General features: G+C 50.6%; 1 protein-coding gene across 2 annotated transcripts in view; it reads right to left on the bottom strand.

Annotated features, from left to right (window-relative positions):
• The window catches only part of adck5 (aarF domain containing kinase 5), a 93,767-nt gene that overhangs the window by 28,374 nt on the left and 37,722 nt on the right, over window positions 1-27,671 (bottom strand). For both annotated transcript variants that reach the window (XM_067968842.1, XM_067968851.1), the window contains 6 exons: window positions 23,446-23,646; window positions 22,465-22,605; window positions 20,880-20,993; window positions 16,524-16,655; window positions 4,426-4,509; window positions 3,484-3,565 (listed from right to left, as the gene is read on the bottom strand). In XM_067968842.1, coding sequence (XP_067824943.1) covers window positions 3,484-3,565; window positions 4,426-4,509; window positions 16,524-16,655; window positions 20,880-20,993; window positions 22,465-22,605; window positions 23,446-23,646 — 754 coding nt within the window. The remainder of the gene's footprint in view (window positions 1-3,483; window positions 3,566-4,425; window positions 4,510-16,523; window positions 16,656-20,879; window positions 20,994-22,464; window positions 22,606-23,445; window positions 23,647-27,671) is intronic.

The raw sequence follows: 27,671 nt of genomic DNA, 5'->3' as shown, positions 1-27,671 counted from the left end.
AGCTAGCTTTTCTAGTAACGCCTCTTTATTAATCTTTAGCCCATCCAGTATCTCAACTACATATTCCTTTACTGAGACTCTGGCAGCATCTTCTTCCTTGGTAAAGACAAATGCAAAGTACTAATTTTGTACCTCAGCCATCCCCTCTGCCTCCATGAGTAGATCTCCTTTTTGGTCCCTTATCGGCCCCACCCCTCCTCTTACTACCCATTTACTATTTATATGCCTATAGAAGACGTTTGGATTCCCTTTTATGTTTGCTGCCAGTCTATTCTCATACTCTCTCTTTGCCCCTCTTATTTTCTTTTTCACTTCCCCTCTGAACTTTCTATATTCAGCCTGGTTCTCACTTGTATTATCAACCTGACGTGTCACATGCCCCTTTTGTCTGCTTCATCTTACTCTCTATCTCTTTTGTCATCCAGGGAGCACCGGCTTTAGTTGCCCTACCTTTCTCCCTCGTGAGAATGTGCCTAGACTGTATCTGAACATAGAAACGTAGAAAATAGGAGCAAGAGTAGGTCATTCAGCCCTTCGGGCCTGCTCCGCCATTCAAAATGATCATGGCTGATCGTCTAACTCAATACCCCGTTACCGCTTTTTCCCCATATCCCTTGATCCCTTTAGCATTAAGAAATATATCCATCTCCTTCTTGAATACATCTAATGACTTGGCCTCCACTGCCTTCTGTGGTAGAGAACTCCACAGGTTCACCACCCTCTGAGTGAAGAAATTTCTCCTCATCTCGGTTCTAAATGGCATACCCCATATCCTGAGACTGTGACCCCTGGTTCTAGACTCCCCAGCCATTGGGAACATCCTCCCTGCATCTAGTCTGTCCAGTCCTGCTGGAATTTTATATGTTTCGATGAGATCACCTCTCATTCTTCTAAGCTCGAGTGAATATAGGCCTAGTCGACCCAATCTCTCCTCATACATCAGTCCTGCCATCCTAGGAATTAGTCTGGTAAACCTTCGTTGCATTCCCTCCATGGCAAGGACATCCTTCCACAGATAAGGAGACCAAAACTGCACACAATACTCCAGATGTGGTCTCACCAAGGCCCTGTATAACTGCAGTAAGACATCCCTGCTCCTTTACTCAAATCCTCTTGCAATGAAGGCCAACATACCATTCGCCTTCCTAACTGCTTGCTGCACCTGAATGCTCGCTTTCAGCGACTGGTGTACAAGGACACCCAGGTCTCGTTGCACCTCCCCTTTTCCCAGTCTATCACCATTCAGATAATAATCTGCCTTTCTGTTTTTACAACCAAAGTGGATAACCTCACATTTATCCACGTTATACTGCATCTGCCATGTTCTTGCCCACTCACCCAACTTGTCTAAATCACATTGGAGCCTCTTTGCATCCTCCTCACAGCTCACATTCCACCCCAGCTTTGTGCCGTCGTCTGCAAACTTGGAAATGTTACATTCTGTTCCCTCATCCAAATCATTAATATATATTGTGAATAGCTGGGGCCCAAGCACTGATCCCTGCGGTACCCCACTAGTCACTGCCTGCCACCGGAAAAAGACCCATCTCTGTTTCCTGTCTTTCAACCAATTCTAAATCCATGCCAGTATATTCCCCCCAATCCCATGTGCTTTAATTTTGCACACTAACCTCTTGTGTGGGACCTTATCAAAAGCCTTCTGAAAATCCAAGTACACCACATCCACTGGTTCTCCCCTATCAGTTCTACTAGTTACATCCTCAAAAAACTCCAGTAGATTTGTTAAGCATGATTTCCCTTTCATAAACCCATGCTGACTTTGTCCAATCCCGTTAATGCCCTCCAAGTGTTGTGTTATCACATCTTTTATAACAGACTCTAGCATTTTCCCCACTACTGATGTTAGGCTAACTGGTCTGTAATTCCCTGTTTTTTCTCTCCCTCCTTTAATAAATAGTGGGGTTACATTTGCCACCCTCCAATCTGTAGGAACTGTTCCAGAGTCTATAGAATTTTGGAAGATGATCACCAATGCATCCACTATTTCCAGGGCCACTTCCTTTAGTACTCTGGGATGTAGATTATCAGGCCCTGGGGATTTGTCAGCCTTCAGCCCCATTAATTTTCCTAGTACTATTTTTTTTTACTAATACTGGTTTCCTTCAGTTCCTCCCTCTCACTAGACCCTTGGTTCCCTAACATTTCTGGCAGGTTATTTGTGTCCTCGTTTGTGAAGACAGAACCAAAGTATGTGTTTAATTGTTCTGCCATTTCTTTGTTCCCCATTATAATTTCCCCCATTTCTGACTGTAAGGGACCTACATTTGTCTTCTCTAATCTTTTTCTCTTGACATATTTATAGAAGCTTTTACAGTCAGTTTTTATATTCCCTGCTAGTTTACTCTAAACCATCTCCACTTTAAAGGCCACCCTTTGTTCAATTACAGTTCTGCCTACCAATCTTTGATTCCAATTTACCCGGGCCAGATCTGTTCTCATCCCACTGAAATTGGCCCTCCTCCAATTGAGTATTTTTCCTTTAGAGTGGTCCATGTCCTTCTCCACAGCTATTCTAAACCTTATGATACTATGATCGCTGTTCCCTATATGTTGTCCCACTGACACTTGCTCCACTTGGCCCGCCTCATTCCCCAGAACCAAGTCCAGCAATGCCTCCTTCCTCGTTGAGCTGGAAACGTGCTGGTCAAGAAAGTTCTCCTCATAACACTTAAGAAATTCTTCCCCCTCTTTGCCCCTTATATTATTACTATCCCAGTCTATATTAGGATAGTTGAAGTCCCCAGTTATCACTACTCTATGGCTTTTGCACCTCTCCGTAATTTCCCTGCAAATTTGCTCCTCTATATCCTTCCCACTAAATGGTGGCCTATAGAATACACCCAGTAGTGTAATAGCACCTCTATTGTTTCTTAACTCTAACCAAATTGATTCTCACTGCTGTTTGAGAGATCATGCTGTGTGCAAAGTAGCTGCCTACATTTGCCTGAGGAAGGAGAAAATCTCCGAAAGCTTGTGAATTTAAAATAAAATTGCTGGACTATAACTTGGTGTTGTAAAATTGTTTACAATTGTCAACCCCAGTCCATCACCGGCATCTCCACATTACAATCCTGCAGCCATTGCACTACAAAGTGATTGAGTGCGTGTGAGGCACTTTGTGATGTAACTGAGATGTGATACGGTGCCATATAATAAAAATAAGTGTTATTTACTGTGGAACTGCTGATGAAGGCAGTCATACTGATTAGAAGCTGCCTTCCTCTCTCCAGTCTCTGCTAAATATAAGATAGTCACTAATAAATCCAATAGGGAATTCAGGAGAAACTTCTTTACCCAGAGAGTGGTGAGAATGTGGAACTTGCTACCACAAGGAGTAGTTGAGGCGACTGATATAGATACATTTAAGGAGAAGCTAGATAAACACACGAGGGATAAAGGAATAGAAGGGTATCCTGGTGCTCCATTGCTGCCGCCACACACACACACACAGCTCAGACTTACCGTTCCCAGGGTGGGGGTCAGCGTGAATGAACCCAGTATAAAATATCTGCTCCGCAAAAGTCCTGATCAATTTATCTGCAACCTGAGGAAAAGGAGGGGGGTGGGGGTGGGAGGAGAAAGTACGTCAGCTCCTGGTGCACCTCTTCTATCTACAGTACTGCCCACCATAACAGGCAGTTTACAACACACAGGCTCAGCCATCAAACCATAAAAACGGGACCATGTCGACCCTCTGGACAGCCACAGTTCCAACCGAAAACCCTTCCTCTATCATTGACATCTTAAAAGGAACCGAACTAGTGGTTTCAAATAAAGCTGACCGGTCCGCCCCATTTCCCCATCCCAATCATGGCTCAATGTTGGCATGCCCCAATTGGCATTCCCGGGATATGTGCATCGCTGGCAAGGCCGGCATTTATTGCCTATCCCTAGTTACACTTGAGAAGGGGGTGGTGAGCCGCTGCTGTCCGTGTGGTGAAGTGCTGTTATGTTGGGGAGTGCTAGGATTTTGACCCAGCAACAAGGAACGGCAATATATTTCCAAGTGGGACGATGTGTGACTTGGAGGGGAACTTGGAGGTGGTGTTGTTCCCATGTACCCGCTGCCCTTGTCCTTCTAGGTGGTAGAGGCAGCGAGTTTGGGAGGTGCTGTCGACGAATCCTTGGTGAGTTGTTGCAGTGCATTCTGTAGTACGCTGGCGGTGGAGGGAGTGGATGTTTAAGGTAAGGCATGGTGATGAGCCATCCAGACCAAGGACGTGGTCACAGGCTGCATTCCTGATCTAGGCAGAGCTTGTTGATCTCAGTAACGACAATTAAAGCTGTCAGTAAAAGAGAGCGGGCGAGTACCCAGAGAGCTGCTAATGCCTGTGCATGGGCCACTGCCTTCAGAAGAGCAGGGGAGTAAATTGAGGGACTGAGTGGGACAAAATCACCACTTACATCTTTCACACTCATGCCCTGCTGTTTGATTTCATCAATGCTGGTGACTTTACAGCCCTCACAGTAATCCGCAGTCAGGACCCGCTGAAAGAAAAAGCACGTACAGATCAGGCAAAGGTACACCATACGTTTACAGAGCATCTCGAGGGCAGAAAAAATACCCAGGCATTTCACGTACATAAGAAATAGGAGCAGGAGTAGGCCATCCGGCCCCTCGAGCCTGCTCCGCCATTCAATAAGATCATGGCTGATCTTTGACCTCAACTCCACTTTCTCATAGGAGGAGACGGACATGAAGGGGGAGTTCAGAGAGCTGACTGTAAGCGTGGTCAAATGGCAATGCATTTGGCGGAAGGGTTTAGGGAGGGAGAATCCAAACAGTGGGGCCAAGGTGGATGAAGGCTCAGCCACTGCTGATAGAACGGGGGAGAGGAGGGAAAGCACAGAACAACAACTTGCTATTGCTAGTGCCTGTAACATCGAAAACATCAGAGGTGTAATTCAATACAGCAAAAACAGTTTACCTGGTCATTAATTTCTGTTTGTGGGATCTTGCTGTGTGCAAGTTGGCTGCCATGTTTAAAGAAAGAACTTATAGACTTGTTAGCAAAATTAAAGCCCATGGGAATACAGGGACAGTGGCAGCATGGATACAGAATTGGCAGAAAGCAGAGAGTAGTGGTGAACGGTTATTTTTCAGACTGGAGGGAAGTATACAGTGGCGTTCCCCAGGGGTCAGTATTAGGATCACTGCTCTTTTTGATATGTATTAATAATCTGGAATTGGGTATAGAGGGTGTAATTTCAAAGTTTGCAGATGAAACGAAACTTGGAAATGTAGTAAACAATGTGGAGGATAGTAACAGACTTCAGGAGGACACAGACAGACTGGTGAAATGGGCAGACACATGGCAGATGGAATTTAATGCAGAGAAGTGTGAAGTGATGCATTTTGGAAGGAGAAATGAGGAGAGGCAATATAAACTAAATGGTACAATTTTAAACAGGGGTGCAGGAACAGAGCGACCTGGGGTGTATGTACACAAATCTTTGAAGGTGACAGGACAAGATGAGGAGGCTGTTAAAAAAGCATATGGGACCCTGGGCTTATTAATAGAGGCATAGAGTACAAAAGCAAGGAAATTATGCTAAACCTTTATAAAACACTGGTTACGCTGCAGATGGATATTGTGTTCAATTCTGGGCACCGCACTTTAGGGAGGATGTCAAGGCCTTAGAGAGGGGGCAGAAGAGATTTACTAGAATGGTGGCAGGGATGAGGGACTTCAGTTATGGTGGAGAAACTGGAGAAGCTGGGGTTGTTGTTCTCCTTAGAACAGAGAAGGTTAAGGGGTGATTTAATAGAGATGTTCAAAATTATGAGAGGTTTTGATAGAGTCGATAGAGAGAAACTGTTTCCACTGGCAGGAGGGTCAGTAACCAAAGGACACGGAATTAAGATAATTGGCAAAAAAGCCAGGGAGAAATTTTTTTACTCAGCGAGTTGTTATGATCTGGAATGCATTGCCTGAAGGATGGTGGAAGTAGATTCAATAGTACCTCTCCTGTTTCCATTGTGATGCAGGCTGGCCAGTCCATCATCAACAGCTAAAATGCTGAGTATTGGAACTTGAGGATACATGGGCAATGGATAGTGCGGCGGTTACGGGCCTGGACTAACAACCTAGAGGTCGTGAATTCAAATCCCACCATGGCAAATTGTGAAACTGAGTTCAATAAATCTGGTAATCCATGGGCTGGCACCAGAAGTTAATGAACTGTCATAAAACCCAACTAGTTCACCAATGCCCTTCAGGGAAGGGAACTTGCCATGCCTTCCCAGCCTGGCTTTTAATGCCCTGTGAAGGACACCGAGCAGGGCACTCAGTTTGCATAACTTTTGATGTTAGCTGTGGCTCAGTGGGTAGCACTCTGGCCTCTGAGTCAGAAGATTGTGGGTTCAAGTCACACTCCAGAGACTTGAACGCATAATCCAGGCTGACACTCCAGTGCAGTACCGAGAAAGTGCTACACTGTCAGAGGTGCCGTCTTTCGGATGAGATGTTAAAGATCCCACGGCACTGTTTGAAGATGATCAGGGAGTTCTCCCCGGGGTCCTAGCAAATATTTATCTCTCAACCAATGTCACTAAAACAGATGTTCTGCTCATTATCACATTGCTGTTTGTGGGCTCTTGCTGTGCACAAATTAGCTGCCACGTTTCCTACATTACAACAGTGACTACACTTCAAAAAGACCTAGGGTTCTAAAAGAGGTGGCTGCAGAGATAGTGGATGCATTGGTTATGATCTTTGAAAATTCCTTAGATTCTAGAACGGTCCCAGCGGACGGGAAGGAAGCAAATGTGACCCCACTATTCAGGAAGGGAGGGAGAGAGAAAACAGGGAACTACAGACCAATTAGTCTGACATTGGTCATCGGGAAAATGCTGGAATCCATTATTAAGGAAGTGGTAACAGGGCACTTAGAAAATCATAATATGATTAGGCAGAGTCAACATGGTTTTATGAAGGAAATAATGTTTGACAAACCTATTAAGAGTTTTTTGAAGATATAATTAGCAGGGTAGATAAAGGGGAACCAGTGGATGTCGTATATTTGGATTTTCAAAAGGCATTCACTAAGGTGCCACATAAAAGGTTGTTACACAAGTTAAGGGCACATGGGGTTGGGGGTAACATATTAGCATGGATACAGGATCAGTTAAAGGGGAGAAAACAGAGAGTAAGAATAAACAGATCATTTTCAGGCTGGCAGGCTGTAACTAGTGGGGTGCCGCAAGGATCAGTGCTTGGGCCTCAGCTATTTACAATCTATATTAATGACTTAGATGACGGGACCGAGTGTAATGTATCCAAGTTTGCTGACAATTCAAAGCTAGGTGGGCAAGTAGGCTGTGAGGAGGTCACAAAGAGCCTGCAAAGGGATATAGACAGGTTAAGTGAGTGGGCAAGAAGGCGGCAGATGGAGTATAATGTGGGGAAATGTGGTAGGAATAACAGAAAAACAGAATATTTTTTAAATGGTGAGAAACTATTAAATGTTGGTGTTCAGAGGGATTTGGGTGTCCTCGTACAAAAAAACACAAAAAGTTAGTATGCAGGTACAGCAACCAATTAGAAAAGCAAATGCAATGTTGGCTTTTATTGCAAGGGTGTTGGAGTACAAGTGTAAGGAAGTCTTACTACAATTATACAGGACATTGTTGAGACTCACCTGGAGTACTGTGTACAGTTTTGGTCTCCTTATCTAAGGAAGGATATACCTGCCTTAGAGGCAGTGCAACGAAGGTTCACTAGATTAATTCCTGGGATGAGAGGGTTGTCCTATGAAGAGAGGTTGAGTAGAGTGGGCCTATACTCTCTGGAGTTTTTAAGAATGAGAGTTGATTTAATTGAAACATAAAAGATTCTGAGGGAGCTTGACAGGGTAGATGCTGATAGTTTGTTTCTCATGGCTGGAGTCTAGAACTAGGGGATATAGTCACAGGATAAGGGGGTCGACCATTTAAGACTGAGATGAGGAGGAATTTCTTCACTCAGAGGGTTGTGAATCTTTGGAATTCTCTACCCCAAAGGGCTGTGGATGCTGAGTCAGTGAATATATTGCAGGCTGAGACAGACAGATTTTTGGACTCCAGGGGAATCAAGGGATATGGGGATCGGGTGGGAAAGTGGAGTCGAGTTCAAAGATCAGCCATGATCTGATTGAATGGTGGAGCAGGCTTGAAGGGCCATGTGGCCTCCTCCTGCTCCTTGTTCTTATGTTCCTATGTTCTAAGTACTTCATTGGCGTTAAAGCGGTTTGCGACGTCCTGAGGTCATGGAAGGTGCTATATAAATACAAGTCTCTCTTAACAATCATTCTGGGCAATTAGGATGGGAAATGAATACAGTTTTGCCAGTGTCAGCCACATTCCAGAACAAGAAGCAAACTCTGGCTGCACATCAAAGGGAAGAGGTTGCCTTGTTCACAATCTTCTACCGCCGCGAGTGCCATCTTGGTGCCACCTCAACCCCAAAGAGACTTACTTATCGTGCTCGCAGTCTGAGTCCTCGTTAGGCAGCCAGCAGCTCCCAAGAGCTTCTTATGAATGACCCGGTGAGCAGCAAAACTCACCTACTTGCCTCTCTCCAACCCATTCACGGTGGACAAAAATCATGGATGCACGAGTGCATGTCCTCAGACCCTGCCTCCAGGTAATGGGACCATCTCAAATCCAAAGCTACCAGCCCAATGTCAGAACCCTCCCTCCCTGCAACATGTTCACCTTTTAGCACAAATCCACCTCGCAGCACGATCCCAGATCCCACAGGGGGCCGAGGGAGAGTCACTCACTTATAACAGAGAGAGCACTCAGTGTATAGAGACCCGTAACATAACCAAAGACCAAAGTAGGAGGGGACTCAATGTAGCCTTGGAGGAGGGAGGAAGGAGAGAGTCAGACAGACAGACAGGCACATGTGGTGTCAGGATTGGGCCGGGGGGGGGGGGGGGGGGAGGGGGAAAGAGAAAGAGAGATGGGCACATTTAGTGTCAGAATTGGGAGAGAGAGAGAGATAGATGGGCACAGGTAGTATTGGGATTGGGGGAGGGAGAGAGAGAGACACACACAGATGGGCGCAGGTAGTGTGACCATATGGGCGAGAGAGAACGAGGGAGAGAGAGAGACACACACACAGATATACGAACATGCATACATACAAACATGCGAATTAAGAGCAGGAGTAGGCCATTCAGCCCCTCGAGCCTGTTCTGCCATTTGATAAGATCATGGCTGATCTGATTGTGACCTCACCCCGACTTTCCCGTCTACCTACTATAACCTTTGACTCCCTTGTTAATCAGGAATCTATCTAACTCAGCCTTAAAAATATTCAATGACCCTGCCTCCACCGCTCTCTGGGGAAGGGACTTCCACAGACTCATGACCTTCAGAGAAAAAAATTCTCCTCATCTCCGTCTTAAATGGGAGACCCCTTATTTTTAAACTGTGGCCCCTAGTTCTAGTCTCTCCCACAAGGGGAAACATCCCCTCATCATCTACCCCTTCTAGTCCCCTCAGGATCTTATATGTTTCGATAAGATCACCTCTCATTCTTCTAAACTCCAGTGTATACAGGCCCAACTTGCCCAACCTTTCCTCATAAAATAACCCCCTCATCCCAGGAATCAGTCGAGTGAACCTTCTCTGAACCGCCTCTAAAGCAATTATGTCCTTTCTTAAATAAGAGACCAAAACTGCACACAGTATTCGAGATGTGGTCTCACCAATGCCCTGGACAACTGTAGCAAAACATCTCTACTTTTATATTCCATTCCCCTTGCAATAAATGACAACATTCCATTTGCCTTCCTAATCACTTGCTGTACCTGCACACTAACTTTTTGTGATTCATGTACTAGGACACCCAGATCCCACTGTACCTGAGACAGAGAGAGAGAGAGAGGCAGGCAGGCAGAGAGAGAGAGAGAGAGAGAGGCAGGCAGGCAGAGAGAGAGAGAGAGAGAGAGAGGCAGGCAGGCAGAGAGAGAGAGAGAGAGGCAGGCAGGCAGAGAGAGAGAGAGAGGCAGGCAGGCAGAGAGAGAGAGAGAGAGAGAGAGAGGCAGGCAGGCAGAGAGAGAGAGAGAGAGAGAGAGAGGCAGGCAGGCAGAGAGAGAGAGAGAGAGAGAGGCAGGCAGGCAGAGAGAGAGAGAGAGAGAGAGAGGCAGGCAGGCAGAGAGAGAGAGAGAGAGAGGCAGGCAGGCAGAGAGAGAGAGAGAGAGAGGCAGGCAGAGAGAGAGAGAGAGAGAGGCAGGCAGGCAGAGAGAGAGAGAGAGGCAGGCAGGCAGAGAGAGAGAGAGAGAGAGAGGCAGGCAGAGAGAGAGAGAGAGAGAGGCAGGCAGGCAGAGAGAGAGAGAGAGAGAGAGGCAGGCAGGCAGAGAGAGAGAGAGAGAGAGGCAGGCAGGCAGAGAGAGGCAGGCGGGCAGAGAGAGGCAGGCAGAGGGAGAGGCAGGCAGAGGGAGAGGCAGGCAGGCAGGCAGGCAGAGGGAGAGGCAGGCAGGCAGAGGGAGAGGCAGGCAGGCAGAGGGAGAGGCAGGCAGGCAGAGGGAGAGGCAGGCAGGCAGAGGGAGAGGCAGGCAGGCAGAGGGAGAGGCAGGCAGGCAGAGGGAGAGGCAGGCAGGCAGAGGGAGAGGCAGGCAGGCAGAGGGAGAGGCAGGCAGGCAGAGGGAGAGGCAGGCAGGCAGAGGGAGAGGCAGGCAGGCAGAGGGAGAGGCAGGCAGAGGGAGAGGCAGGCAGGCAGGCAGGCAGAGGGAGAGGCAGGCAGGCAGGCAGGCAGAGGGAGAGGCAGGCAGGCAGGCAGGCAGAGGGAGAGGCAGGCAGGCAGGCAGGCAGAGGGAGAGGCAGGCAGGCAGAGAGAGGCAGGCAGGCAGGCAGAGAGAGGCAGGCAGGCAGGCAGAGAGAGGCAGGCAGGCAGGCAGAGAGAGGCAGGCAGGCAGAGAGAGGCAGGCAGGCAGAGAGAGAGGCAGGCAGGCAGAGAGAGAGGCAGGCAGGCAGAGAGAGGCAGGCAGGCAGAGAGAGAGGCAGGCAGAGGGAGAGGCAGGCAGAGGGAGAGGCAGGCAGAGGGAGAGGCAGGCAGAGGGAGAGGCAGGCAGAGGGAGAGGCAGGCAGAGGGAGAGGCAGGCAGGCAGGCAGGCAGAGGGAGAGGCAGGCAGGCAGGCAGAGGGAGAGGCAGGCAGGCAGAGGGAGAGGCAGGCAGGCAGAGGGAGAGGCAGGCAGGCAGAGGGAGAGGCAGGCAGGCAGAGGGAGAGGCAGGCAGGCAGAGGGAGAGGCAGGCAGGCAGAGGGAGAGGCAGGCAGGCAGAGGGAGAGGCAGGCAGGCAGAGGGAGAGGCAGGCAGGCAGAGGGAGAGGCAGGCAGGCAGAGGGAGAGGCAGGCAGAGGGAGAGGCAGGCAGAGGGAGAGGCAGGCAGGCAGGCAGGCAGGCAGAGGGAGAGGCAGGCAGAGGGAGAGGCAGGCAGAGGGAGAGGCAGGCAGAGGGAGAGGCAGGCAGAGGGAGAGGCAGGCAGGCAGGCAGGCAGAGGGAGAGGCAGGCAGGCAGAGGGAGAGGCAGGCAGAGGGAGAGGCAGGCAGAGGGAGAGGCAGGCAGGCAGGCAGGCAGGCAGGCAGAGGGAGAGGCAGGCAGAGGGAGAGGCAGGCAGAGGGAGAGGCAGGCAGAGGGAGAGGCAGGCAGGCAGGCAGGCAGAGGGAGAGGCAGGCAGGCAGAGGGAGAGGCAGGCAGGCAGAGGGAGAGGCAGGCAGGCAGAGGGAGAGGCAGGCAGGCAGAGGGAGAGGCAGGCAGGCAGAGGGAGAGGCAGGCAGGCAGAGGGAGAGGCAGGCAGGCAGAGGGAGAGGCAGGCAGGCAGAGGGAGAGGCAGGCAGGCAGAGGGAGAGGCAGGCAGGCAGAGGGAGAGGCAGGCAGAGGGAGAGGCAGGCAGAGGGAGAGGCAGGCAGGCAGGCAGGCAGAGGGAGAGGCAGGCAGGCAGGCAGGCAGAGGGAGAGGCAGGCAGGCAGAGAGAGGCAGGCAGGCAGGCAGAGAGAGGCAGGCAGGCAGGCAGAGAGAGGCAGGCAGGCAGGCAGAGAGAGGCAGGCAGGCAGAGAGAGGCAGGCAGGCAGAGAGAGAGGCAGGCAGGCAGAGAGAGAGGCAGGCAGGCAGAGAGAGGCAGGCAGGCAGAGAGAGAGGCAGGCAGAGGGAGAGGCAGGCAGAGGGAGAGGCAGGCAGAGGGAGAGGCAGGCAGAGGGAGAGGCAGGCAGAGGGAGAGGCAGGCAGGCAGGCAGGCAGAGGGAGAGGCAGGCAGGCAGGCAGAGGGAGAGGCAGGCAGGCAGAGGGAGAGGCAGGCAGGCAGAGGGAGAGGCAGGCAGAGGGAGAGGCAGGCAGGCAGGCAGGCAGGCAGAGGGAGAGGCAGGCAGAGGGAGAGGCAGGCAGAGGGAGAGGCAGGCAGAGGGAGAGGCAGGCAGGCAGGCAGGCAGAGGGAGAGGCAGGCAGGCAGAGGGAGAGGCAGGCAGGCAGAGGGAGAGGCAGGCAGAGGGAGAGGCAGGCAGGCAGGCAGAGGGAGAGGCAGGCAGAGGGAGAGGCAGGCAGAGGGAGAGGCAGGCAGAGGGAGAGGCAGGCAGAGGGAGAGGCAGGCAGAGGGAGAGGCAGGCAGAGGGAGAGGCAGGCAGAGGGAGAGGCAGGCAGAGGGAGAGGCAGGCAGAGGGAGAGGCAGGCAGAGGGGCAGGCAGGCAGAGGGAGAGGCAGGCAGAGGGAGAGGCAGGCAGAGGGAGAGGCAGGCAGGCAGGCAGAGGGAGAGGCAGGCAGGCAGGCAGAGGGAGAGGCAGGCAGGCAGGCAGAGGGAGAGGCAGGCAGGCAGGCAGAGGGAGAGGCAGGCAGGCAGGCAGAGGGAGAGGCAGGCAGGCAGGCAGAGGGAGAGGCAGGCAGGCAGGCAGAGGGAGAGGCAGGCAGGCAGGCAGAGGGAGAGGCAGGCAGGCAGGCAGAGGGAGAGGCAGGCAGGCAGGCAGAGGGAGAGGCAGGCAGGCAGGCAGAGGGAGAGGCAGGCAGGCAGGCAGGCAGAGGGAGAGGCAGGCAGGCAGGCAGAGGGAGAGGCAGGCAGGCAGGCAGAGGGAGAGGCAGGCAGGCAGGCAGTGGGAGAGGCAGGCAGGCAGGCAGAGGGAGAGGCAGGCAGGCAGGCAGAGGGAGAGGCAGGCAGGCAGGCAGAGGGAGAGGCAGGCAGGCAGGCAGAGGGAGAGGCAGGCAGGCAGGCAGAGGGAGAGGCAGGCAGGCAGGCAGAGGGAGAGGCAGGCAGGCAGGCAGAGGGAGAGGCAGGCAGGCAGGCAGAGGGAGAGGCAGGCAGGCAGGCAGAGGGAGAGGCAGGCAGAGGGAGAGGCAGGCAGGCAGGCAGAGGGAGAGGCAGGCAGGCAGAGGGAGAGGCAGGCAGGCAGAGGGAGAGGCAGGCAGGCAGAGGGAGAGGCAGGCAGGCAGAGGGAGAGGCAGGCAGGCAGAGGGAGAGGCAGGCAGGCAGAGGGAGAGGCAGGCAGAGGGAGAGGCAGGCAGGCAGGCAGGCAGGCAGAGGGAGAGGCAGGCAGAGGGAGAGGCAGGCAGAGGGAGAGGCAGGCAGAGGGAGAGGCAGGCAGAGGGAGAGGCAGGCAGGCAGGCAGGCAGAGGGAGAGGCAGGCAGGCAGAGGGAGAGGCAGGCAGAGGGAGAGGCAGGCAGAGGGAGAGGCAGGCAGGCAGGCAGGCAGGCAGAGGGAGAGGCAGGCAGAGGGAGAGGCAGGCAGAGGGAGAGGCAGGCAGAGGGAGAGGCAGGCAGAGGGAGAGGCAGGCAGGCAGGCAGGCAGAGGGAGAGGCAGGCAGGCAGAGGGAGAGGCAGGCAGGCAGAGGGAGAGGCAGGCAGGCAGAGGGAGAGGCAGGCAGGCAGGCAGAGGGAGAGGCAGGCAGGCAGGCAGAGGGAGAGGCAGGCAGGCAGGCAGAGGGAGAGGCAGGCAGGCAGGCAGAGGGAGAGGCAGGCAGGCAGGCAGAGGGAGAGGCAGGCAGGCAGGCAGAGGGAGAGGCAGGCAGGCAGGCAGAGGGAGAGGCAGGCAGGCAGGCAGAGGGAGAGGCAGGCAGGCAGGCAGAGGGAGAGGCAGGCAGGCAGGCAGAGGGAGAGGCAGGCAGGCAGGCAGAGGGAGAGGCAGGCAGGCAGGCAGAGGGAGAGGCAGGCAGGCAGGCAGAGGGAGAGGCAGGCAGGCAGGCAGAGGGAGAGGCAGGCAGGCAGGCAGAGGGAGAGGCAGGCAGGCAGGCAGAGGGAGAGGCAGGCAGGCAGGCAGAGGGAGAGGCAGGCAGGCAGGCAGAGGGAGAGGCAGGCAGGCAGGCAGAGGGAGAGGCAGGCAGGCAGGCAGGCAGGCAGAGGGAGAGGCAGGCAGAGGGAGAGGCAGGCAGGCAGGCAGGCAGAGGGAGAGGCAGGCAGGCAGAGGGAGAGGCAGGCAGAGGGAGAGGCAGGCAGAGGGAGAGGCAGGCAGGCAGGCAGGCAGGCAGAGGGAGAGGCAGGCAGAGGGAGAGGCAGGCAGAGGGAGAGGCAGGCAGAGGGAGAGGCAGGCAGAGGGAGAGGCAGGCAGAGGGAGAGGCAGGCAGGCAGGCAGGCAGAGGGAGAGGCAGGCAGGCAGAGGGAGAGGCAGGCAGGCAGAGGGAGAGGCAGGCAGGCAGAGGGAGAGGCAGGCAGGCAGGCAGAGGGAGAGGCAGGCAGGCAGGCAGAGGGAGAGGCAGGCAGGCAGGCAGAGGGAGAGGCAGGCAGGCAGGCAGAGGGAGAGGCAGGCAGGCAGGCAGAGGGAGAGGCAGGCAGGCAGGCAGAGGGAGAGACAGGCAGGCAGGCAGAGGGAGAGGCAGGCAGGCAGAGGGAGAGGCAGGCAGGCAGGCAGAGGGAGAGGCAGGCAGGCAGGCAGAGGGAGAGGCAGGCAGGCAGGCAGAGGGAGAGGCAGGCAGGCAGGCAGAGGGAGAGGCAGGCAGGCAGGCAGAGGGAGAGGCAGGCAGGCAGGCAGAGGGAGAGGCAGGCAGGCAGGCAGTGGGAGAGGCAGGCAGGCAGAGGGAGAGGCAGGCAGGCAGGCAGAGGGAGAGGCAGGCAGGCAGGCAGAGGGAGAGGCAGGCAGGCAGGCAGAGGGAGAGGCAGGCAGGCAGGCAGAGGGAGAGGCAGGCAGGCAGGCAGAGGGAGAGGCAGGCAGGCAGGCAGAGGGAGAGGCAGGCAGGCAGGCAGAGGGAGAGGCAGGCAGGCAGGCAGAGGGAGAGGCAGGCAGGCAGGCAGAGGGAGAGGCAGGCAGGCAGGCAGAGGGAGAGGCAGGCAGGCAGGCAGAGGGAGAGGCAGGCAGGCAGGCAGGCAGAGGGAGAGGCAGGCAGGCAGGCAGAGGGAGAGGCAGGCAGGCAGGCAGAGGGAGAGGCAGGCAGGCAGGCAGAGGGAGAGGCAGGCAGGCAGAGGGAGAGGCAGGCAGGCAGAGGGAGAGGCAGGCAGGCAGAGGGAGAGGCAGGCAGGCAGAGGGAGAGGCAGGCAGGCAGAGGGAGAGGCAGGCAGGCAGGCAGAGGGAGAGGCAGGCAGGCAGGCAGAGGGAGAGGCAGGCAGGCAGGCAGAGGGAGAGGCAGGCAGGCAGGCAGAGGGAGAGGCAGGCAGGCAGGCAGAGGGAGAGGCAGGCAGGCAGGCAGAGGGAGAGGCAGGCAGGCAGGCAGAGGGAGAGGCAGGCAGGCAGAGGGAGAGGCAGGCAGGCAGAAGGAGAGGCAGGCAGGCAGAGGGAGAGGCAGGCAGGCAGAGGGAGAGGCAGGCAGGCAGAGAGACAGATGGGCACGGATGGTGTCGGGATTGAGAGAGAGAGAGAACGAATGAGACAGACAGATGAGCACAGGTAGTATCGTGATTGGGAGAGAGAGAAAACGAGCGCGCAAGAGCAAACGAGAGAAAAAAGAGAAAGACCGATGGGCACAGGTAGTGTCGGAATTGGGAGGGAGAACGAGACAGACAGACAGAGAGAGAGCGCGCGAGTGAGAGAGAGAGGGACAGATGAGCACGGGTAGTGTCAGGAGAGAGAGGGAGACACAGAGTGTCGGGGTTGGGAGAGAGATGGACAAGAGAGAGAGGGGGGAGGCAGGGAGTGACAGAGACAGATGGGCACAGGTAGTGTTGGGATTAGGAGAAAGAGACAGAGCGAGAGAGACAGATGGGCACATGTAGTGTCAGGATGGGGGGGGGGGGGGGGGGGGGAAGAGAGAGAGACAGACAGGTGGGCACATGTCGTGTCAGGATTGGGGGAATGAGAGAGGGAGAGAGAGCAAGAGACACACACAGACAGACAGGTACGGTTAGTGTCAGGGTTGGGGGAAGACAGAGAGAGAGAGACAGATGGGTACATGAAATGTCAAGATTGAGAGGGGGAGGGGGCGGGGAAGGGAGAGAGAGAGAGAGAGAGAACCGTTGTCAGCAGTTGACCATCAAGGTGATGTACAAATTTCAGCAGCAAACAAGCACGGAGATCTAAGCCATCAACAACAATCTTCATTAAATTTTAATGATGAAGAGACATATTTCACCCCACACGCCCAGAGCACACACCCCTCGTTGGCCTCACCTTGCTAGTCTTCTCCCAGTACACCTTTGGAATGACAATATATTTGAATTGACTGAGATCTCGTGCACAGCGTTCCGCGTTGCGACCTTCGTTCTCAAAGTCCAGTTCCTGGGCTAGTGTCCCCTTCAGGTCCTGTGGAGTACAGCATACAGGAACGCGTACAAGGCACTCTATGCATCACCATATTAAACAGTTTAATACCTCAAGAGTCACATGGCATAGGAACAGGAGTAGGCCATTCAGCCCCTTCAAGCCCATTCCGCCATTTAATTAGATCATAGCTGATCATGGTGTGGCATCACTTCAGTTAAGGCAGCACCGTGAAAGGCCAGCCAATCCGCTCCCACTTTTAAGTCGTTGGCGACTCTTGTCCCTCCAACCAGTTGCTGTTTATCTCCTCAGCGATTTCCCATTTCTCAACTGTACATTATATTTTATTAATATAAAACATGTCTGCGTTATACGCACAGTAAAAGCTGCAACACTAAGGGGTTCAGATGACGCCTACAGTGCACTTTGCTGGTCACAATGCTATCTGCAGCTCCTAATCTGTTACCAACACAGTCCTACATATCTATCATTTACATTTTGATGTCATGACGAACCTTTATAAGACACTGGTTCGGCCACAACTGGAGTATCGTGTACAGTTCTGGGCACCGCACTTTAGGAAAGATGTGAAGGCCTTAGAGGGGGTGCAGAAAAGATTTACTAGAATGATTCCAGGGATGAGGGACTTTAGTTACATAGATAGACTGGAGAAGCTGAGGTTGTTTTCCTGGGAACAGGGACGGTTACGAGGAGATTTGATAGAAGTATTCAAAATCATGAAGGGTCTAGACAGAACAGATAGAGAGAAACTGTTCCCATTGCTGGAAAGGTCAAGAACCAGAGGACATAGATTTAAGTTGATTGGCAAAAGAACCAAAGGGGACATGAGGAAAATTTTTTTAGCGCAGCAAGTCTTTAGGATCTAGAATGCACTGCCAGGGTGGGTGGTGGAGGCAGATTCAATTGTGGCTTTCAAAGGGGAACTGGATAAGTACTTGAAAGGAAAGAATTTGCAGGGCTACGGGGATATGGACTAGCTGGATTGTTCTTGCATTGAGCCGGCATGGACTCGATGGGCCGAATGGCCTCCTTCCATGCTGTAACCTTTCTACGATTTTACATTGTTAAATAACTTTCCTGTTGGTTTAGTGAATATAGGTACAGTTTACTGCAACACTCAGCCACACAGACCAGTTAGCCCCAGGTGTGATCTGGGAGTTAGCTGAACTCAATTAGGACCACTGTAGGGGATGCTACAATTTCACCTGCACACTCTGGGCTAGGGAAAGAGGTGGTGGGGGGGGGGGGGGGGGGGTTTAATCAGTGGGGTTCATGCTCCCAATGAACCCAGGTGAAAAGTACAGGTAAATGGATCTTGGGGGAGGACAGGACTGGGTTCAGCAAATGATGCCTTCTCACTCTCAAAAGGCAATTAAACAGTTTTTGGTCAGTGAGTGTTGGCAGGCTGTTTAAGGCCATTATATTATATCCACCTACGTGCCACCGGGTCCCTCCCCCTTCCTTTCAGTATCTCATCTGTCCACATGTACGGTCCGAGCTCCAGATTGACAGCTCATCATCCTAGCCTTGACTCAATGATAGCACTCTCACCTCTCAATCAAAAGTTTATGGGCTCAAGTCCCACTCCAGAGACTTGAGCACATAATCTAGGCTGACACTCCCACTGCAGTACTGAGGGAGCGCTGCACTTTCAGAGGTGCAGTCTTTCGGATGAGACATTAAACCAAAGTCCTGTCTGCCCTCTCAGGTAGACGTAAAAGATCCCATGGCACTATTTTGAAGACGAGCAGGGGAGTCCTCCCCGATGTCCTGGCCAATATTTATCCCTCAACCAACATCATTAAAATACAGATTTTCTGGTCATTTATCTCAGTGATGTTTGTGGGACCATGCTGTGTGTAAATTGGCCACCACCTTTCACTGCATTACAAATACATAAAGGGCAAAAGGGTAACTAGGGAGAGAGTAGGGCCTCTTAAGGATCAACAAGGTCATCTATGTGCGGAACCACAAGAGATGGGTGAGATCCTGAATGAATATTTCACATCGGTATTTACGGTTGAGAAAGGCATGGATGTTAGGGAACTTGGGGAAATAAATAGTGATGTCTTGAGGAGTGTACATATTACAGAGAGGGAGGTGCTGGAAGTCTTAACGCGCATCAAGGTAGATAAATCTCCGGGACCTGATGAAATGTATCCCAGGACGTTATGGGAGGTTAGGGAGGAAATTGCGGGTCCCCTAGCAGAGATATTTGAATCATCCACCGCTACAGGTGAGGTGCCTGAAGATTGGAGGGTAGCAAATGTTGTGCCTTTGTTTAAGAAGGGCGGCAGGGAAAAGCCTGGGAACTACAGACCAGTGAGCCTGACATCTGTAGTGGGTAAGTTGTTAGAGGGTATTCTGAGAGACAGGATCTACAGGCATTTGGAGAGGCAGGGACTAATTAGGAACAGTCAGCATGGTTTTGTGAGAGGAAAATCATGTCTCATGAATTTGATTGAGTTTTTTGAAGGGGTAACCAAGAAGATAGATGAGGGCTGTGCAGTAGACGTGGTCTACATGGACTTCAGCAAAGCATTTGACAAGGTACCGCATGGTAGGTTGTTACATAAGGTTAAATCTCATGGGATCCAAGGTGAGGTAGCCAATTGGATACAAAATTGGCTTGACGACAGAAGACAGAGGGTGGTTGTCGAGGGTTGTTTTTCAAACTGGATGCCTGTGTCCAGCGGTGTGCCTCAGGGATCGGTGCTGGGTCCGCTGTTATTTGTTATTTATATTAATGATTTGGATGAGAATTTAGGAGGCATGGTTAGTAAGTTTGCAGATGACACCAAGATTGGTGGCATTGTGGACAGTGAAGAAGGTTATCTAGGATTGCAACGGGATCTTGAGGCCAGTGGGCCGATGAATGGCAGATGGAGTTTAATTTAGATAAATGTGAGGTGATGCATTTTGGTAGATCGAATCGGGCCAGGACCTACTCCGTTAATGGTAGGGCGTTGGGGAGAGTTATAGAACAAAGAGATCTAGGAGTACAGATTCATAGCTCCTTGAAAGTGGAGTCACAGGTGGATAGGGTGGTGAAGAAGGCATTCAGCATGCTTGGTTTCATTGGTCAGAACATTGAATGCAGGAGTTGGGATGTCTTGTTGAAGTTGTACAGGGCATTGGTGAGGCCACACTTGGAGTACTGTGTACAGTTCTGGTCACCCTATTATAGAAAGGATATTATTAAACTAGAAAGAGTGCAGAAAAGATTTACTAGGATGCTACCGGGACTTGATGGTTTGACTTACAGGGAGAGGTTAGACAGACTGGGACTTTATTCCCTGGAGAGTAGGAGGTTAAGGGGTGATCTTATAGAAGTCTATAAAATAATGAGGGGCATAGATAAGGTCGATAGTCAAAATCTTTTCCCAAAGGTAGGGGAGTCTATAACGAGGGGGCACAGATTTAAGGTGAGAGGGGAGAGATACAAAAGGATCCAGAGGGGCAATTTTTTCACTCAAAGGGTGGTGAGTGTCTGGAACGAGCTGCCAGAGGCAGTAGTAGAGGCGGGTACAATTTTGTCTTTTAAAAAGCATTTGGACAGTTACATGGGGAAGATGGGTATAGAGGGATATGGGCCAAGTGCAGGCAATTGGGACTAGCTTCGTGGTATAAACTGGGCGACATGGACATGTTGGGCCGAAGGGCCTGTTTCCATGTTGTAACTTCTATGATTCTATCTATGATAACAGTGACTGCACTTCAAGAAGTACTTCCAAAGGTACAGCGTTTTGGGCCATCCTGAGGTAGTGAAAGGCACTTTATAAACGCGAGTTCCTTCTTTCTTTTGGGTAGCTGAGCTGGCCAGCTGGTCTAAATAAGTTTTGAAGAACACTTATTCCAAGATGAAGTGATACATGTTTGTACTATGCTGTTGATTGCAGTCTGGGAAGCGTGAGTAACTTAAGATGCTGCCTGTTTTGAGGATTAAATATACAACCAAGGGCTGAAGTGAGGACCTGCACATTTGCGCCCACAGTTTCCTGCATCTCATCCCCTCATCCCTGTATATCCCTTCGGGAGTAGAGATACTTCTCGATGGACTGGGAAACAAATGGGGCACAATTCAACATCTGACTGACTCCATCTCTGTTTCTTTTAAAAAAAACTCTCACCACCATAGGCACTATACTAAATGCAACAGGATGATCTGGAAAGTATCATGCTCCAATCAGCATTCCGACCCTTCCGTTAGGACAGGGACAATCCAGTCGGCCAGGGAGCACTTACCTGGAGGACCCAGCGGAATCCAAACTTTGGATGCATCAACTGAACGAGGTCCATGAGGAACTCCAGTGTCAGGATGTCTCCATCAAACCGGTCCCGTAGATCAATGAACTGCACCTGGAGCAGGAGGAGGAGTTAAATTGTAATCAAGCTGTAAGTTGACAAGAAGAGTGGGTGACATGTTTAATGATCTCAACGGCTAGCTTCTGGTAAGAACTTAGCCTCTGAGTCAGGAGGTCGTGGGTTCAAGTCCCACTCCAGATACTTGAGCACATAACCCGGGCTGACGCTCCCAGTGCAGTACTGAGGGAGCGCTGCACTGTCGGAGGTGCCGTCTTTCGGATGAGATGTTAAACCTGCCCTTTCGTGCAGATGTAAAAGATTCCTGGCACTATTGCGAAGAAAAGCAGGGGAATTCTCCCGGTGTCCTGGGCCAACATTTATCCCTGAACCAACATCACTAAAACAGATTAACTGGTTATCACATTGCTGTTTGTGGGATCTTGCTGTGTGCAAATTGGCTGCCGCGTTTCCTACATTACGACAGCGACTACACCTCAAAAATTACTTCATTTTCTGCAATGCGCTTTGGGACGTCCTGAAGTCGTGAAAGGCGATATATAAATGCAAGTCTTTCTTTCTTTTAAGCCGAGCTGTTCAGGGTATCATAGAATATATCAGAACTCTTGTGCGTAACTTGCGTCACACTTTAAATGTGCCTGTGGCATAAATGTCATGCTTTTCCAATTGTGAATCACATCTAATTAAAAAAAACACGCAGCAAAACGTCTTCTCTGGGCACATCTTAACATTCTGCCCAGCTGCCATTGCTGCTCGCCACCTCCAATCTCTGCGTTTCCCTGAGCTCACGCCAGATCCTGCAACTCACAATTAGCATCACCACTGGACATCTGCTAGCACTACTTTATGAACAGAAAACGGCAGAAAAGCACAGCAGCTCAGGTCAGTGTCTGAAAGAGGGGTTGGAGTACAGAGGGGAGGAAGCAATGCTGCGGTTGTACTGAGCTTCAAAAAAAAAAGTACCCCATTGGTTGCGAAGCGCTTTGGGCCGACCTGAGGTCGTGAAAGGCTCTATAGAAATGCAAGTTCTTTCATTCTTTAGTTCATCTTAATCTTCTTCCTCTTCCCCCTGCTCTACCCCCACTTCAGTGCTCGGGGGTCCCCTCCCTATCCCACTGCCCTGTAAATTGCTCTGAGATATCTCTTAGTACGGAATGAGCGCAGGAGGAATACGGGTTGTTGTCATGTTGACCTACACAGCTTGTGTAAGCTTCCAGTCCTAAGGCACGTTCGAGCTGCCTATTTAAACATGCTCTAGCATGGGTGAAGGGACTGTGATGAATGCTGTACCTACAGTGGGGATTTTAAAGCCAGCTGATCCACCTCATCATAAATGGAACTGGTAGACTCAGTAATGATTTCACCAGGCAGATGTGAGAGGGGGCAACGAGGTGTAATGATTAGAAATTTGAATCTGATTGCAACATTTATTTTTTTGGCATTAACTGGTGAGGTGGTGATTTCGGGGTCTAGTATTAGTCTGTTATCAGTGCAGCTGACTACCTACTTTAACAGCCACAGATGTCCCATCATCCAGCTCTGCCTTGTGGACCTGAGATAGACTGGCAGCTGCGAATGGCTCCTGGTCAAAGCTTTTGAACAGCTTATCCGGAGTGGTGTGAAAATCTTCAAGGAACAATGCATCCACCTGTTAGGAAGAGAAGATTACACAATGTTTTATATTTATATTTGCCTTTACTGCAAGGAAATAGCTCTGAGAGAAGGTTACTGAGTGTTTTATTTTTACATTATATTTACACTTATTGGTCATCCCCCAGTCTCACCAGCTGTCTCAACACAGACGAGGGCTCGAACCAGAGTCTTTCTTGGTCTGTATGGCTCGACTACTCACTGGGAAAACTTGCCAAGACACCTCGACAAGCTTTAAATTTGTTTTTTTTCCAAAAAGACTAAAAGTGCATAAATATATTTTCAATAAAAACAAATTGCATGATTCCTTGCCTAGAGATTCCGACCTCGTCCATATCACAGAGAGTGACTAGTGATGGGAGTCTTCCCCACAGGACACGAGGGGGAAAAATTGGGACGCGCATTAGATTAAACATTGCCCTTTCACCTCTGAGACCTGGGGTCAAATTCAGCCCAGAGGGGATGAAGGCGTCCGCTCTCCGATGGGAACGGGTGGTGCAGTGGGTCAGATTCTGACCTGGTCCAGGTCCTCCCCGGAGAAGGGACAAAATTAATTGGCACTTGAAAAAGTATGGGCTAATAAATGAAAGTCAGCACGGATTTGTTAAAGGAAAATAAGTGTTTGATTAACTTGACTGAGTTCTTTGATGAAGTAACGGAGAGTTTTGAGGTTGGAGCTGAGGAACATTTTGGTGCAGAGTGGAGGGAGCTGTATTCTGCTCCTAACCATGCTGTACTGGGTACCTGGTGCCAATGTTGAGGGCACGAAGTGCCAAGTGTTCCCAGCGCTACCTTTGACGAGAACATAATTCACAAAGAGAAACACTAACAGACGTACCTCCTTGTACCTCCTGTTGATGGCCTTGTCCTCTAGGACTCGCAGAGAGCTGACGTACTCTGGCGGGAGCAGGTGGTTGAAGGCACACAGCCCCTGGCCCAGCTTGATGTACAAACCCGAGTTCCGAATGGCGCCCTCCACAATGAGGTCCGCCGCTCGCTGGTGGCAGGCGGACATTTCGGCTACATATACAGGGTTCTCCTGACAGGATCAAAGGAGAACACAAGTGATAACAGCCTAACTTCGGTGGTGGGGAAACTTTTAGAGATAGTAATCTGGGACAAAATTAATTGGCACTTGAAAAAGTCTGGGCTAATAAATGAAAGTCAGCACAGATTTGTTAAAGGAAAATCGTGTTTGACTAACTTGATCGAGTTCTTTGATGAAGTAACGGAAAGGGTTGATGTTGTGTATATGGACTTTCAAAAGGCATTTGATAAAGTACCACGTAGACATGTAAGCAAAATTAAAGCCCATGGGATTAAAGGGACAGTGGCAGCATGGAAACAAAATTGGCCTCGGGACAGAAAGCAGAGGGTAGTGGTGAACGGCTGTTTTTCAGACTGGAGTGAAGTATAGAACTAGGGGGCATAATCTTAGAATAAGGGGCTGCTCTTTCAAAACTGAGATGAGGAGAAACTTCTTCACTCAGAGGGTAGTAGGTCTGTGGAATTTGCTGCCCCAGGAAGCTGTGGAAGCTACATCATTAAATAAATTTAAAACAGAAATAGACAGTTTCCTAGAAGTAAAGGGAATTAGGGGTTACGGGGAGCGGGCAGGAAATTGGACATGAATTTAAATTTGAGGTTAGGATCAGATCAGCCATGATCTTATTGAATGGCGGAGCAGGCTCGAGGGGCCGATTGGCCTACTCCTGCTCCTATTTCTTATGTTCTTATGTATACAGTGGTGTTCCCCCGGGGTCGGTATTAGGACCATTGCCTTTTTGATATATATTAATGACCTGGACTTGGGTATACAGGATATAATTTCAAAGTTTGTAGATAACACAAAACTTGGGAATGTAGTAAACAATATCAATGGACTGGTCAGGTGGGCAGAAAAGTGGCAAATGGAATTCAATCCAGAGAATTGTGAGGTAATGCATTTGGGGAGGGCAAACAAGGCAAGAGAGTACACAATAAATGGGAGGATACGGAGAGGTGTAGATGAACAAAGGGATCTTGGAGTGCATGCCCACAGATTGCTGTAGGTAGCAGGACAGGTAGATAAGGTGGTTAAAAAGACATACGGGATACTTTCCTTTAATAGCTGAGGCACAGAATAAAAAAAATGAGCAGGGAGGTCATGCTAGAACTGTATAAAACACTAGTTAGGCCACATCTTGAGTACTGCATACAATTCTGGTCACCACATTATAGGAAAGATGTGATTGCACTAGAGAGGGTACAGAGGAGATTTACGAGGATGTTGCCAGGGCTGGAGAATTTTAGCTATGAGAAAAGATTGGATAGGCTGGGGTTGTTTTCTTTGGAACAAGGAGGCTGAGGGGAGATTTAATTGAGGTATATAAAATTATGACGGGACTAGATAGAGTTGATAGGGAGTACCTATTTCCCTTAGCAGAGGGGTCAGTGACCAGAGGGCATAGATTTAAAGTAATTGGTCGAAGGATTAGACAGGAGCTGAGGGGAATTTTTTTCACCCAGAGGGTGGTGGGGGTCTGGAACTCACTGCTTGGTAGAGGCAGAAACCCTCAACTCATTTAAAAAGTACTTGGATGTGCACTTGAAGTGCCGTAACCTACAGGGCTACAGACCAAGTGCTGGAAAGTGGGATTAAGCTGGATAAGCTCTTTTTTGGCTGGCACGGACATGATGGGCCGAATGACCTCCTTCTGAGCCATAACTTTCTATGATTCTATGATAGTAACAGACTTCAGGAAGACATAGACAGACTGGGGAAATGGGCAGACACATGGCAGGTGAAATTTAACGTGAAGTGTGAAATGATAACATCTTGGTAGGAAGAATGAGCAGAGGCAATATAAACTAAATGGTACAATTTAAAAGGGAGTGCAGGAACAGGGAGACCTGGGGTGTATGTTTACAAATCTTTGAAGGTGGCAGGACAAGTTGAGAAGGCTGTTAAAAAAGCATATGGGATCCTGGGCTTTATTAATAGAGGCATAGAGTACAAAAGCAAGGAAGCTATGCTAAACCTTTATAAAACACTGGTTAGGCCTCAGCTGAAATACTGTGTTCAATTCTAGGCACCACACTTTAGGAAGGATGTCAAGGCCTTAGAGAGGGTGCAGAAGAGATTTACTAGAATGGTACCAGGGATGAGGGACTTCAGTTATGTGAAGAGACTGGAGAATCTGGGGTTGTTCTCCTTAGAACAGAGGAGGTTAAGAGGAGATTTGATAGAGGTATTCAAAATCATGAACGGTTTTGATTGAGTAAATAAGGAGAAACTGTTTCCAGTGGCAGAAGGGTCAGTAGCCAGAGGACACAGATTTAAGGTGATTGACAAAAGAACCAGAAGGGAAATAGTCACTGAATGGTTACAGCTCAGAAGACGACCATGCCGGCTCTCTGTAAGAACAATCGTCCCACTCCCCTGCCCTTTCTCCGTAGCCCTTTTTCTCTTCAAGTACTTATCTCCAATTCCCTTTTGAAAATCACGATTGAATCTGCCTCCACCAACCCCTCAGGCAGTGCATTCCAGATCACAACCACTCGCTGTGTAAAAAAGATTTTCCTCATGTTGTCTTTGGTTCTTTTGCCAATCACGTTATGAGGAAACATTTTTTTTAATGTAGCGAGTTATGGTGATCTGGAATGCACTGCCTACAAGGGTGGTAGAAGCAGATTCAATAACAACTTTCAAAAGGGAATTGGATAAATACTTGAAGGGAAAACATTGACAGGGCTATGGGGAAAGAGCACGGGAATGGGACTAATTGGATAGCTCTTTCAAAGAGACGGCACAGGCACGATGGACCAAATGGCCTCCTCCTGTGCTGTAACATACTATGATATCACCACACGGTCCCTGCTGGAGCAGACACCAAAAAAAAAATTGTCTTTCGCTTGCTGACTTTTACATTTAACCTCCTTTATAATGGAAGTGCTTGGTCTCAGAACTCTTAGTGAGCGTGCTAACTAAATGGTTTCATTAACACCTAGCGTCAGCCTTGGCTCAGTTGGTAGCACTCTCGCCTCTGAGTCAGAAGGTTGTGGGTTTAAGTCCCACTCCAAAGACTTGAGCACGTAATCCAGGCCCACACTCCCAGTGCAGTACTGAAGGAGTGCAGCACTGTCGGAGGTGCCGTCTTTCAGCTGAGACATTAAACCGAGGCCCCCCCGTGCCCTCAGGTGGATGTAAAAGATCCGACCAGTACAATCAGGAATGGGGTTGTCATGATATGGAGACAAGTGTGGCGGGAAGGCAAAGGAATGGGGATACTGGATAGAGTGAGATTGTTAAAGAAAAGAAAGGGACGAAACTCTGTGAAGATACCCAAGAGGTTACAACAGTGGTGAACGGATACCAGGCACTGTCCCAACACTGCAGAAGGAAACGAGGTCCCAGAAGATAAAACAATTAGAAAGCAAGGGGGGACAGTGAGGATATCGATCTAGTTTGCAGATCAGAGATCAGAGGCTATAGTTGTGGTGATGCTTTGCTCACAAAACTGGATAGCCACGTTTGTAGTAAGAACAATTCCGTCATAAAAGAAATAAAGAAATTCTTGCATTTATATAGCACCTTTCATGACCTCAGGATGTCCCAAAGCCAATGAAGTACTTTTGAAGTGTTACCACTGTTGTAATGTAGGAAACGTGGCAGCCAATTTGCACAGCAAGATCCTACAAACAGCAATGTGATAACGATCAGGTAATCTGATTTAGTGATGTTGGTTGATGGATAAATATTGGCCTGGACACCGAGGAGAACTCCCCTGCTCGTCTTCGAAATAGCGCCATGGGATTTTTTTTTTTTCAAATTCGTTCACGGGATGTGGGCGTCGCTGGCAAGACCGGCATTTATTGCCCATCCCCAATTGCCCTCGAGAAGGTGGTGGTGAGCCGCCTTCTTGAACCGCTGCAGTCCGTGTGGTGACGGTTCTCCCACAGTGCTGTTAGGAAGGGAGTTCCAGGATTTTGACCCAGCGACAATGAAGGAACGGTGATATATTTCCAAGTCGGGATGGTGTGTGACTTGGAGGGGAACGTGCAGGTGGTGTTGTTCCCATGCGC

The sequence above is a fragment of the Heptranchias perlo genome, chromosome 2, assembly GCF_035084215.1.
Source record: "Heptranchias perlo isolate sHepPer1 chromosome 2, sHepPer1.hap1, whole genome shotgun sequence".
NCBI classification, from domain to species: Eukaryota; Metazoa; Chordata; class Chondrichthyes; order Hexanchiformes; family Hexanchidae; genus Heptranchias; species Heptranchias perlo.
This window is presented reverse-complemented; position numbering and strand designations above follow the sequence as displayed.